The sequence below is a fragment of the Carassius carassius genome, chromosome 17, assembly GCF_963082965.1.
Source record: "Carassius carassius chromosome 17, fCarCar2.1, whole genome shotgun sequence".
Taxonomy (NCBI): domain Eukaryota; kingdom Metazoa; phylum Chordata; class Actinopteri; order Cypriniformes; family Cyprinidae; genus Carassius; species Carassius carassius.
Genome location: NC_081771.1, coordinates 20,443,270 through 20,456,948, shown reverse-complemented (window position 1 = coordinate 20,456,948; position 13,679 = coordinate 20,443,270). Strand labels below are relative to the sequence as shown.

The 13,679-nt window shown below is 38.4% G+C and overlaps 1 protein-coding gene across 4 annotated transcripts; it reads right to left on the bottom strand.

Moving 5' to 3' along the window:
- Positions 1-1,561: 1,561 nt before the first annotated feature.
- On the bottom strand, positions 1,562-10,983 carry znf207b (zinc finger protein 207, b). 4 transcript variants are annotated; one of them, XM_059571255.1, is made up of 12 exons: positions 10,789-10,983; positions 10,242-10,368; positions 10,021-10,159; positions 9,737-9,925; positions 9,575-9,650; positions 9,420-9,490; positions 7,563-7,702; positions 6,121-6,213; positions 4,248-4,460; positions 3,887-4,052; positions 3,034-3,224; positions 1,562-2,819 (listed from the first exon to the last, which is right to left on the bottom strand). In XM_059571255.1, exons 1-11 carry the CDS (start codon positions 10,827-10,829, stop codon positions 3,064-3,066), a joined length of 1,416 nt encoding a protein of 471 aa, XP_059427238.1. In that variant the 5' UTR covers positions 10,830-10,983; the 3' UTR covers positions 1,562-2,819; positions 3,034-3,063. The 4 variants fall into 4 exon arrangements, with proteins under 4 accessions (XP_059427238.1, XP_059427237.1, XP_059427236.1 ...); XM_059571254.1 differs by having other exon boundaries at positions 3,042-3,224; XM_059571253.1 differs by having other exon boundaries at positions 1,562-3,224.
- Positions 10,984-13,679: the final 2,696 nt, after the last annotated feature.

The following is a 13,679-nucleotide window of genomic DNA, read 5'->3' as shown; positions in this document are numbered from 1 at the left end:
ACTTCAAAGAAAAAGGAAAAATTTAAATAGCATCATATGACCCCCTTAATGAAACTCAAATGTGAATATTCTGATATTTTGAGATACTGGATCTTTGACTTACATGAGCTGTAAGCTCTAATCATCAAAATAAAAAATAAAATAAAAAAAAAACACTCTGTACATTTTACTTTACATGTATTTAATCTAGAATATATATATACCAAAAGACCACAAAACAAAAGAGTATGGGAAGAAAAATGCACTCAATTTGGTTATTATGGGGCGGCAGCGGCTCAGTGGTTCATGTAGGTTGTCTACACACCGGAAGGTTGGTGGTTCAATCCCCGGCTCAACCTGACCAAGTGTTGAGGTGTCCTTGAGCAAGACACCTAACCCCAGCTGCTCCCAATGAGCTGGATGGTGCCTTGAATGGCTGACACCGCAGTCGGTGTATGAATGAGTGTGTGAATGGGTGAATGTGAGGCAACTTGTAAAGCGCTTTGGATGCCCATGTGGTCTGTTGAAAGCACTATATAAATGCAGTCCATTTATTATAGTTATTAAAACAAAGAAAAAAAAATGTTGGCAAGGAAGAAAAACTCCAGCATATCATGTAATGATAACATTATTATTAATAATAACAACAAAAAGCTCACAGAAAATAAAGCATACATTGACTACAATGTAATCAGTTATCATTATTTAGTTTCCTTTGTTTTTGATCACAACAGCTATTCTCTTCACTTCTCTCACACACCACAAACTGGAAATTGGAAAGAACCAAGTTCTAACCAGTCTGCTGTTGATCATTTTTAAATTCATGAGCGTGGGAGATTGAAAATAAATACCATACGGATTCCCTGTTGAGAAGATTTTACACTTTTAAAGACATTTTAACTCAAAATGTTTTCAACTTCAACTTTGTAAGGGGTGGCGTTTTGACTTTTGAAAGTGCAAGAGATAAGGGAAACCACAGAGAATGTTTTGAGTGTAAAATGTGGTTTCTTGTGTGTTCTCATGAATGTTTAGAACAGGTCAATCAGATAGTAGTTTTTTTCCCTTTTAAAATATTTAACATACTTCTAAGGCTGCAGAAGCACTAGATTTCTATAGACACATTTCTAGTGGTCTGGAAATCATCAGTGTTAAGTTTTTTTTTTAATCCCATCTCCAAACAGTGCCTGTTGTATAGAAGCTTAATCAAGACTGGAAATGGAAATGCATCTCAATCGGCACCTCAAGCTGCATTATAAAATAAAAGTGTGCAAAGCTGTTATCAATTTGGGTATTCTAAATGATCCAGTAGTAGTAAAAGCTTTGGTTAAACAGATTTTGATGACAAGATTAACACAGCTAATTTAACATTTTGCACTTTGAATCCAAAACTAGAAATGGCATCACTAAATGAAAAAGATATTGTCCATGAAGGCTTTGGATTAGAAGCGAAATTGTGGTCTCATAAGAAAAAAAAAGCTTGGCAGACATCTTGCTCTTTTTAAGTTCTGGAATGTGTAGAAAACTTGAACTTAAACTAGTACTGTATATTGCATATTTAAATCCAAGCAATGAAACAGTCAAATTAGAATACAGAGGTTTATTTCACATTTGTAACATCACAGTACAAACTAAAACTTTTCAGCTATAAATCCTTACAGTACTTTTCAGCACTGAATTTATGTTCTGACTTAGCAATAAATATAGAACTTGTTTTCTTCAAAATAACACCGAATTGGGAAGGAAAGATGAAAACCTATGGTGGGAAATCAAGTAACACATCTGTAATTTTGACAATCGTTAATACCAAGGTTACATCACATGGTTATGGTGAGTTGAAATATGGTTAAAACTAAACTCCGTAAGACAGCAAACCCCTGATTTTAGGGCATTAAAAGTCTTGACAGATGTGTACACAGACGTTAAGTGGCGTGACTGTCTGGCAAACACTTAGCTGGTTAAATATCTTTAGAGTTCATTCTTCCTGCTTTTCCCCAAATGCTAAAACAGTTTCTGGTAAAATAATTACATGAGAAAAAGAAAAGAACATGAACTACAAAAACATGCAATAAGATCAGATCCTTTACAATGTAACTCACAGTGGCTCTTACCTGCAAACCAGGAAATGCTTCCAAGCCATTGTACCAATTTAATACTGGTAACTGAGAAACATCAATCAAGCATATCACAGACAAATGTGTGGTGCATTTTAAATCCAACTTCTGGACAGATCATTCATGCAACTAGGTTATCAAGCAAAAATGTGCAATTTACCAGTTAAAAATATTAAGGAGTGATTACAGTTTTACTTTTTTTTTTATTTTACTATAAATGACTTTTAATGGTGTTAACACTGAATACCTTTATGAACATTCCAGAACAAACTTGTTATTGCCAGAGCGAGTGTATCTGTAACGTCATTATGGCTTTATCAAAAAAACCAACCTGCCTGAAGACTCCACTGTTCAGGAAACACACTCACACAAAAACAAAATCAAGAAGAAAAAAAAATATCAAATTAAGTATGTTTTATTACAATACATATAGCGAAGAAAGAAAAAATACAGAGACACATTTACCCTTGTGCTATTTAAACCCTGAATAAATGGATGCAAACAGTAAAAAAAAATAAAACCAACAACATGACAACAGTAATCTGAAGCCCTCACCAAGCTGATGTTGGGGACGTAAAGTCCAACAGCACAGTATGGTGCTGTGAGGGCTTCACTACTAAGATAAAAGCAGAAATCTTACTGGGAACTTGCCTTGAGTATGGAGATACTGTTAGGCCAGCAGCTTCAATATATTATGAACCTTTGTCTAATATACTGTACTTGTACAACCTGAATGAAAAACAATAGAAAGAAAAGCAATACATGTATCAACTGTAACATTGATACTGCTGTTATCTTCTTTGTCTTTATTTAAGGGCAGAATCCAAAACTCTTGTGTGATATTACATATCTCAAATGTCCAGAATGCAGTTTTTCTTCAGCAGTGGGTTTAGAGCTCATTGGTTTGGCTACATTAAAAGCACAAGATGAGAAAAGGTTTAACCTCCAAACCTAGTGGGACGACAGCGCTGTTTCAGTATCGGCTGCCTGGAGACATTACAGGTGGCCTTATGCCCATGGGAGGCCCAGGTGGGCCAGCTTGGTAAGGGGGCACCATTGGGGCACTCTGTCCATAAGGAGGCATGCCACCACCCATATAAGCAGGCATGCCCTGTGGAGGACCACCATACTGACCTGAAAGCAAAAATACATATAGTGACTAAACACTTAACCAGTTAGGCCTACCATACTTGATTTAAAATTCCATTATTTTTAATGTCAACAAGTGATTATTGCATTGAGAGATGATCTATAATGATTATGACTGGAAAATGACTGTCAAATACTTGTTAACACCTCTGATTACATCTGCATAACAAAGCCCCTGCATTCCACAGCAGTGTTCAACAATTTCCCTAAAATCACTGTAAACCACAGCTTGTGTGTGCTTATTGCTTTAATTAAAAATGTCATACAAGTTTTGATCAGCGTAATGCTTCATTTTCCAACTGCGAACTGTTTATAGTTGATTTGTAAATGTCCTTCCCTTTAATGAGAGCGTCAACATAAAAGTGTGATGGTATAAAAAAAATGGCATAAAGCAAATAAATAGGTGCTTTTAAAGGGTGGGTTTTAAACTTTATTTGAAAATAATTTATCAATATAGAAAGTCTGTTTTATGGAAAATCAACAATTTTATTTTGTTGTGCATTACTGAGATCAATATATAAATTCTTAATGAATTTTTTTTTTCAAAATGCATATTTAAAATACCAATAATAAATAGGAGTAAAAAATAAAAATGTAACAAATTTAACCTTAAACTGAAATTATAATATCTACAGACATAATCTTACCATGTATGGGATGCCTCATTCCAGGCTGCTGAGGAGGTATAACCTGCTGGGCAGGTATCATTCCTCCCACTGCTCCACTAGGGGGAGCCGAGACAGCAGCTGCTGCAGTCTGCCCAGGCCGAGGGATTAGCCTCTGGTACCTAGGCAGCTGAGCCCGTCTCTCTTCCTGAATCGGGGCCAAGACAATGACAATGAAATCAGACACGATGCAGTAACAATAACATACTTTGGACAGCATGTATTCTCATAACATCAGATAACTACTTCAATTGTGCTTCAGCAATATTTCATAATACCAGTTAATGCATTCACAATTACTTACTGTCAAAAAAAGTAGTTAGAGCAAAACTCAAACACTCACCAGCGAGATATCCTCATCAGGGTGCATCAACTTACTGGTAGCACTCAAGGTGGTGAGGGTGGCTGGCTTACTTGTGACTGTGGCAGGGGGCTTGGCCACAGTGCTGGAGGAGGCAGCAACAGAGGGAGTGGAGGAAGGCTGGGTGTAGGCTGGGAATGTCACCTTAGGAGAATCAGAGGTGGTTGATGACGGTCCTGATACAGTCTGCTGCGCCTGAAATGAAAGCCACATTTTCAAAACATTTCACAATTAAGGCAAAGGTCCTCCCCAATCACATAACACACAATCTACATAACCTCTAAAGTCCAAACTGTGTTGCCAGATGTACGATAATTATAGTATTTGAACGATAAATTTGACCTCTGTACAATGTAAGATCAATACTGAAAAACATCCCATAACATACGATAATTTCAAAAATTAGTGACACTTCAAATGATGGTGGTTGCAATCATAAGGCTTCTTATACTCATTGATTGTGCACAGAGTGTGTTAAGAATGCGGGAGGGTGCCCTGCTTTTAAGTCAATGAGCACTAGGGGTGCACTATTAATCAAAATTAATTGCAAAGGTGATAAATCGCGATTAGGCAGAAGCTGTGATTTTCATGCATAGCTTTCAGTGAAGAACGGTTCTGTGATCAGAAATAAATCTCCATCCGAAGGCCAGAGGACACTCTCACCCTGAAACTTTAAATACAGAAGATTTAACTGCTTTCGTTAATTCAAAGTGACTAATAAACACACTACAACAATTTTAATCAAAAGTATATAATAATGCAATGCTAATCGACATTATAACTGCTTAGAATACTACGAAATATTTTTTGTGCCTTATTTGTGTAAGAAACCACATCGACTCACAGAAGGATTTATTTTAGGGCTGCTCATATCACGATCGGCCGATCGTTATGCGCATCTCGTCAGTAAAGCAGATTCTCTAATCAGCGGTAAATTCCATCAGGTGCATGATTTCACATAGAGCAGCTGTTACTACACAGAGCCGTTGTTAACTGAGAAGATGCGCAAATAAACGCTGGAAATGAACGTGGATTTGCGCATCTTCTCAGTTAACAATGGCTCTGTGTAGTAACAACAGCTGCTCTATGTGAAATCGGCCGATCGTGATCGGAGCAGCCCTAATTTATTTCAAACAGTCAACTGACGCAATGAAGTGAGTTTGGAGCATTTACTACACAGAGCTGTAGTTCATTGTCAAGCTACGCAAACAGCTTTCATTATCACAGAACGATTTCTTTGATTTTATAATCACGTGTTTAAATCACCTGCGATCACAAATGTGATTTTGCGTAGCTTGTTAGTGAATGCTGCTCCATCTGAATTCTACTAACTAAACCAGTTTTACTTACAAGATATGCAGATACACATTTGATTAATCGTGCAGCCCTAATGAATACTATGTTGCGGTCCATGAGGGCATCAAATTTGTACAGCAAAAGGACCCGCACCCTCAACATCTGGCAACACACAGGCTTCCAATGACAGTTACTCAGAGATGGAGTTTGGATCTTTCCACTATTTATCTATTGTGGTAACCTGCAGGTTGTGTCAAAAAGTTGTTGGTAAAAAAAATAACTATACTTTAATAACTGTACTCTTCCAAATACGATAATTTTGAGCTTCTGGTTATGATTTTTTTTTTAAATAAGACAATTACAAGTAGTGTATATTTAACATGCCCAATGCAAAAAGCATATGCATGCATGCATGCATGATGAAATGAACAAAAACACCAAACAACTAAATATCTGCCTAAATATATCAACACAGCTTTAGATGCATATCTACTGAGTGACAGAGACAAGCATGTCTGCATGTGCTAATGTGAAGAGAAGCACACAAACTAGTGCGTACTTGGGCAGAGCTAGGGAACAGAGGCTTAGAGGAGGCAGACTGTGTTTCTGCACTTGCAGGGGCTGCGCTGAGGGTCGCAACACCAGTCCCCATCTGAAGCACAGAGAGAAAGGATAACAGTAAGAGTTTCCTTTAACTCCCTGAGTAAACTGAACCTTGAATTTATTCAGTAAGTCCCTTTAGTGGCAAGATCTGTTTTTACAGAAAGAGAAGATACAGACCCGGTACCATACATTCTCACAAAAACTGAACCTTTGGGTGTAGAACAGCTTGTCACTAGGGCAGCACCCTCAAACTGACCACATTTTAGAGGAAGATAATGTATAACTTATCTCTGTAAGGGTACTTCTCCAATTGCAAGTTGTTATAACCTTAAAGGTCCCATATTGTACACTTTTCTGGAGTTTTATTTTATGTTTTCATATCCTTAAGTATATATATGTGGTCTAATTACGAAAAACAATCTTATATTTTTACAGCACCTTTCTTAGGAGGTCTGCTAAGAACAGGTCGATTTTAGCCTGTTTAATTAATATTCATGAGCACTCTTTTCTGATTGGCCTGTTTTCTGAGTGACGCACGGCCAGGCCAACCTCACGTAACTAGGGTCAGCCAACGTCACAGCGCTAGCTGAAGGCAGCAAAACAAAGGGGAAACAGGAGGTGGCCCACTCAAAACAGCACAGATTCGACCACGTAAGGAGCTTAAAATATCATCTTGTTGTGATGTTGGGTTCCAGAATCATTAACGTACCGTAATACAGCCTCAAATTAGAAATATGATCGCATATCTGCTGCCACTGCCAGACAAACAAACCGATGACAGCTATGGTTAAACAAGATAAAATGAATGGACTGGACAGAAACGTTTGTCAAAAATGCTTGTGTTTATGCACACTTGTTGAAAAGGTTCAATAAAATATTGTCTTTTGTTTTTATGGACAAGTCTACAGATTTATATGTTTCTAGCATCTCACAATGTCGTATATATATATATATATATATATATATATATATACACGGTGGGCAGTGCTGCTTGTGGTGGTGATTGAAGGAGGTGACTCTGTAGTTCTGACGTGACCTTTTTACGGCAGTCACAACGGTTCGTGTCTACTTTAAGTAGGCTGTGTGCATTTTACTGTGGACTGACTGTTTTGAAATTTATATGGTAGTTAAATAGCCCCTAGACCCGTTATTGTGAAAAAAGCTAGGAAATTTCAACTTAGATATGGGACCTATAAACATACAAATTCTTATTTTACCGTGACACTAGCTATTGTCCTTTACTATATAAAAAAACAAAAAAAAAAACTTGTCTAATATAATGACTACTAACTTTAGATTGTTCCAATATCTTTTTTTCATGATCCCTAAGTTTATTTATTCACAAACAGTGGCTACACATACTCAACCAGCAAATAAGTCTGGTTCTATATTCAGTACCTGCACAGCGCTGGGAAAGAGAGGTTTGGATGCAGCGGACTGTGTGGCGGGTACAGCTGGTCTGCTGGTCATTCCAGGAGCAGTGACAGCTGCAGGCGCCATAGGAGGCATGCCAGGCCTAGCTACAAGAGGTGGCATTCCTAAAAACAAGAAAATGATCAACTACCACAACCTGTTGACTAGCATTTTCTTCTTCTTCTCAAGCTAATGTAAAAAATGGCTTTTATCAATAACAATATCACTATTCTTACACAAACAATTACTCATGCACCAAGATTTTGACAAACAAAAGTGTCCACTTGAAACATAAAAAATTAATACTTGGCCACAATAGTTTTGCAGGGCTGAAAATAACTGACCAAAACTGTTAATCAAACAAAGCAGTTTAATTTACCTGAGAATAAGACAACCTGAACAGCACAAGGAGTTTAAATTAGGGCTGAAACGATTCCTCGAGTAACTCGATTACAAAAAATGATCGAGGCAAATTCCTCTGCCTCGAAGCCTCTTTAATTCATTTTAAATCTCCTCACGTCAGGTTCTTTTGCAATGATTTTTTTCAATGTGACAACGCGTTTACGTCACCCACAAAGCGGAAGGAGACACAAGCGCTGAGTCCGAAATCTCATACAAGGAGTCAGCAGTGTTTTGATTTGAAGAGGCGGGCAAACGTAAAGAGAACATCTTGGCGTGTGTCCATTGCAAGATAGAGCTGGCATACCACAACTAGGGCCCTATGATCTCCGCGATGCAGAAAACACAGAGGGAATCGCGGAATCCAGTCATAAAAACTGAATTTAAAGTTTAATGTGGAATAGCACAGAATTTGGCAAATTTTGAATGAATTAATCAAAAATAAGTCATTGCACTTACATCAAATCACGATATGGACTAATATCTGTAAATATTAAGCCGGAACCGTCTATTTAAATACGAATCCTGCATGTTCTGCGTGTCTCTGTTAATGAATGGAGCAGAAGCGCGTCTTCATTCATTAAACACACGGAAGCACGCGTGACGCTCGCGGTAATTTCAAGCATCTGCTGTCTCACTAAATAAGGACGTCAACATATGAACAACATCTCCAGAACTGCTCTGACAGTCACTTCATGAGCATTTGACCGTTTGATTCGAGTAAAACTAGCGTCACATCACATACACAGAACTGTGAGGGTACGCCAACCCGTCAAAACAAAAGTCCGGTTTATTTTAAAAACAAGTATTTGCCAAATATGTATCACTATTGTCCAGCAGAATGTACATAGCCTACTACTACAAAAAAAAAAAATCAAACTTTATTTTTTTTTTAAGGTTTAATCACATGTTCCATGTTTTATTTTTAATAGTAAATCCCCTTTGTTTAACAAAAAGTTACATTTGCTTAATTTTCAATAATTAAAAGATAAATTAAATTAATGTTTTATATGCATCTCAGAAAATGCATTATTTAAAACGCCAACTGAATGGCTCTTAAATGCACTAAATTACAGACAGAGAAACAATGGGTAATAATTAAATGTTTATTTTTGATGTATGCATTGCATTCTATGCATTTAAAAAAATACAAATATTAGTTTTTCTAAAAAAGGAAACTTAGTTGTTCATTTTAAGAGACCCAGGAGTCTTATTTTCTCTTGCATAATTAATATTGCACTTTAATTAAGCAAAAACACATTTTATCCGATTACTCGATTAATCGTTGAAATCGTTAGAATCCTCGATTACTAAAATATTCGATAGCTACAGGCCTAGTTTAAATACCCTATTACTAACATAAAAACTTTAAGTTTGGTTTGGATAAATTAATGTTACTGTTACAATCAACATAATGACTATAAAATAATTAACAACACTGACCTGGTGGCATGCCTGGCATCATCGGAGGCATTGCTGGACCTGGAGGCATCATTCCTCTCATAGGCATCATGCTACGCAAAACAGGACCAAAGTTAAGTCACTGGATCATATAATATATAAGATTATAACTTCAGTGACTGAAAATTAAGACCTACCCAGGTGGCATGCCTGGCATTACTGGCGGCATCCCAGGAATCATTGGTGGGATGCCAGTCAACATAGGTGGCATGCCTTTAGTAAGACATATAAAGTATTAATGGGGCACATTTTTGTTTGAGATGTATTTAAACTACTATTTAAACGAATGGCATACACACCTCCATAACCAGTGGGTGGCATGCCGTGGGCCTGAGGACCAGGATGCATACCCCCCTGGGTCATTGGGGGCATGTAGGCAGCCTGAGGCTGAGCAGCAGGCTGCTGAAATGATGAAGGTCCAGCTTCATCATCATCATCATCGTCGTCCTCATCAGAATCATCCTGGTTCTGCTTCTTTTTCTGACTCTCTGCTCAGATAACAAAAGTTTACATTTCTGTCACAAATTATTCTATGAATATTTTCTACACAAATTAGTTTAGTATAAGCACTACAAGACCATACCTTGTGACTTTTGTTCAATTACTCTTCTCCGATCTTGCATGTCTTTTTCTGGAATACCCTCCATGCCATAGATTTCCAGTTCTATGTCTGTTCTTCCCGGTATAGCATTAGGAACGGAGTCTATTGTTTCTTTGTGCACCTTTAAAATACAGATTAAATAGCTCAACAACCTTTACCAAACGTCAAAGCAAATGTATCAGTAAACACATCACTGTCCGTACCTGCATGCAGTGTATGGCTAATCCAGGTCCGGTGTACAGCTTCTTGTGACATATATGACATTTGAAATGTTTGGCTTTTTGGTGCTGAATGAGAATCTTTTCATCATCGAAATCTCTGTTGCAATACCTGAAAGTCTGATTAAGGATCACACTGAGGGAGAGGAAAGAACGTGATAAAGAGAACGAAATATGTATAGAGATCGAACTGCATTGTGTAAAGAACAAATAAATGAGCTGATAATGAGATTTTAGAAAGTTATAGAAGATTACAACCCAGAAAGCGCCTATGATGCACGATACGCGGTCAACTGCGACAATGAGACACAGCTATTGTGTAAAAAACACGCCCTTAATCCTAATAAAGAAGATTCACTAAATAACATTAAGAAAAGAAAATGCACCAATATGGAATATACAGGTTTCTGTTTTTCTTCTGATATGTAATAAATATATGACTGCGGTGTCAAACTGACAGCATGAGCTCAAATTCACGATCACGCTGCTGTAATGGCACTGAACAGGCCACATTGTTAAATGAAAAGGATACCAGCACCAGGGCTTCAATTGCTTCTTCTTCTTTCGTCCCATTTTAATAATAACTCGGTATTGTCTTCGAAACCAACAGGGGAAGAGGAATTCAAACCGTCAGCAAACGCAGCTTTTTGATTTTACTTCGGGACACACACAAGAAAAATGGCGCGACTCCTCGGCTAATGTCTCTCCACCCACAATGCAGCGGGATATGACGCAAACACGCAACATCTTCCGTACTCTCGCGCGCTCCTGATGACGTTGAGACATAACCCCTCCCATTTGGGAACTTGCACAACCCACCCAGAGCCGTTAAATACTTTTATAATCTTTTAAAGATGTATTCTATAAAATAGGAAGCTGCGCTACGGCTAAAATGTTAAATGTTATATCCTTACCTGCTCCCGCCCATATTCGCAGCGGCGTCCGAAAAGATTTAACACGTTGAAAGTCAAGTAGGCTACGTGTGACTGCCCCTTACGCCGCCTTCACACTGGCAGTTGAAATCAGCTCCGATACGGCAGCGAAACGACCGGAAGTCATTCATTTTCTATGGAGATTCGCAGACCGCATGCGAATGGGTCCGAACCAGGTGCGAACGAGTGCGGTGCGAAAAAAATCGTGTCCGTTGGCCATCCGGATGCGTTCAAAAAATTGAACTCTTGCGAAAGGCTACGGACGGTTCCTATCCGACAATTCCAGCCGAAGTTGGCGTTGCTATGGTACTGATAAACAAACCTGAATTCTTAACTTTTAATAAAATAAATAATGATTTTATAACGACAAGTTGTCATGTCATTTTTTCATTTTAATGATTTTATAACGTAATTTATGCAGTTAATACAATTAAATAATTAAATATTTAAATATTGTACAATTCAATGTTGTGGCCATTTTCCCGCTCATTCACATATAGCCAGAAAAATTATATTATGGCTAATCGTAGACTTGTCAATGCTCTTGCTGTTGCTCTCCTATACTGGAGAAGCAAGCAAAAAAAAAAGAGATCCATGTGGGTAAAATACTACCTGGCAGAGAGGTATCAGTACGGGGAGTTTCACCGCCTGGTGGGTGAGCTGCGTCTGAACAACGGTGAGGATTTCAGGGAGTATTTCAGGGTGTCGCGCTGTCAGCCTTTCCAGCCTTTCCAACCTTTCCGCCATTTTTGTTCTACTCGGTTCCGAGGCTTCCGACACTTTTCACCGTTGTGTACGACGTCCACTGGGGGCGTATTGCGTATTACGGAGCTGATTTCAACTGCCAGTGTGAAGGCGGCGTTATGCCGCCTTCACACTGGCAGTTGAAATCAGCTCCGATACGGCAGCGAAACGACCGGAAGTCATTCATTTTCTATGGAGATTCGCAGACCGCATGCGAATGGGTCCGAACCAGGTGCGAACGAGTGCGGTGCGAAAAAAATCGTGTCCGTTGGCCATCCGGATGCGTTCAAAAAATTTAACTCTTGCGAAAGGCTACGGACGGTTCCTATCCGACAATTCCAGCGGAAGTTGGCGTTGCTATGGTACTGATAAACAAACCTGAATTCTTAACTTTTAATAAAATAAATAATGATTTTATAACGACAAGTTGTCATGTCATTTTTTCATTTTAATGATTTTATAACGTAATTTATGCAGTTAATACAATTAAATAATTAAATATTTAAATATTGTACAATTCAATGTTGTGGCCATTTTCCCGCTCATTCACATACAGCCAGAAAATTATATTATGGCTAATCGTAGACTTGTCAATGCTCTTGCTGTTGCTCTCCTATACTGGAGAAGCAAGCAAAAAAAAAAGAGATCCATGTGGGTAAAATACTACCTGGCAGAGAGGTATCAGTACGGGGAGTTTCACCGCCTGGTGGGTGAGCTGCGTCTGAACAACGGTGAGGATTTCAGGGAGTATTTCAGGGTGTCGCGCTGTCAGCCTTTCCAACCTTTCCGCCATTTTTGTTCTACTCGGTTCCAAGGCTTCCGACACTTTTCACCGTTGTGTACGACGTCCACTGGGGGCGTATTGCGTATTACGGAGCTGATTTCAACTGCCAGTGTGAAGGTGGCGTTAAGCCTATTTTTTGGCACTGCGTAATATATTTGCGGCAGCAAGGTTCATTGATTATTACGCTGGAATGAGAGTATTAGGGGTGTAATGGTAAGCAAAAATCACGGCTCGGTAGTCGGTACATACCTCGGTTTTGGAAGTCACGGTTCGGTTCATTTTCGGTACAGTAAGGGAAAGAAATGCAAACATTAAACTGCAGGTTGTTTATTACTATAAACTTTTTTTAACAATTTGTTTACACTTTAAAAAAAATACTTTTTAATAAAATATACATAAAATAAAAAAAGATCTCAAAGTGCAAAGTTCTCCACTAAATAAAATACTCTCAGTCTCAAACCAATATCATATAATAAAATATAATGAAAAATATGAATAACCATGATTACAGTGCAGCATTACCAATCCCTCAGATTTCGTTATTGCGTTGGACCGTCAATACTGTCAATACTGTCAATACTGTCAATACTGTTGACGGTGTCCTTTATCAGTAGGCTTTATATTTATGCTCAACATGAAGTATAGATATTGTTGTTGTGAAGACATCAGCCATCACGCAACTGACACGCAGCAGAAACGCCATGCTCGCGCCACGCAGCCAGTGTGTCACCGGCCTTAGAATCAGCTGCAGGGCGGTATTTGCGCTAAACGCGGAGACTTCCGCCACTTAATATGTTCGTTTGGAAACACGAAAATGTACCTATGTTCCATACACAAAATATTGCATTCGGTACACACATGCACCGTACCAAAATCCCTTTACCGAAACGGTCCGGTACGAATACACGTACCGCTACACCCCTAGAGAGTATAGTTCCTAGCCATATCGAAATTTCCCATCGG

Excerpts from the sequence above, each read along its gene's own strand:
- znf207b (XM_059571253.1), bottom strand. The coding sequence starts at position 10,829 with ATGGGACGAAAGAAGAAGAAGCAATTGAAGCCCTGGTGCTG. Across the intron at positions 10,369-10,788 it reads CAATTGAAGCCCTGGTGCTG|GTATTGCAACAGAGATTTCG; the intron begins GTATCCTTTTCA and ends TCAGACTTTCAG. Across the intron at positions 3,225-3,886 it reads AATGAGGCATCCCATACATG|GTCAGTATGGTGGTCCTCCA; the intron begins GTAAGATTATGT and ends TTTTGCTTTCAG.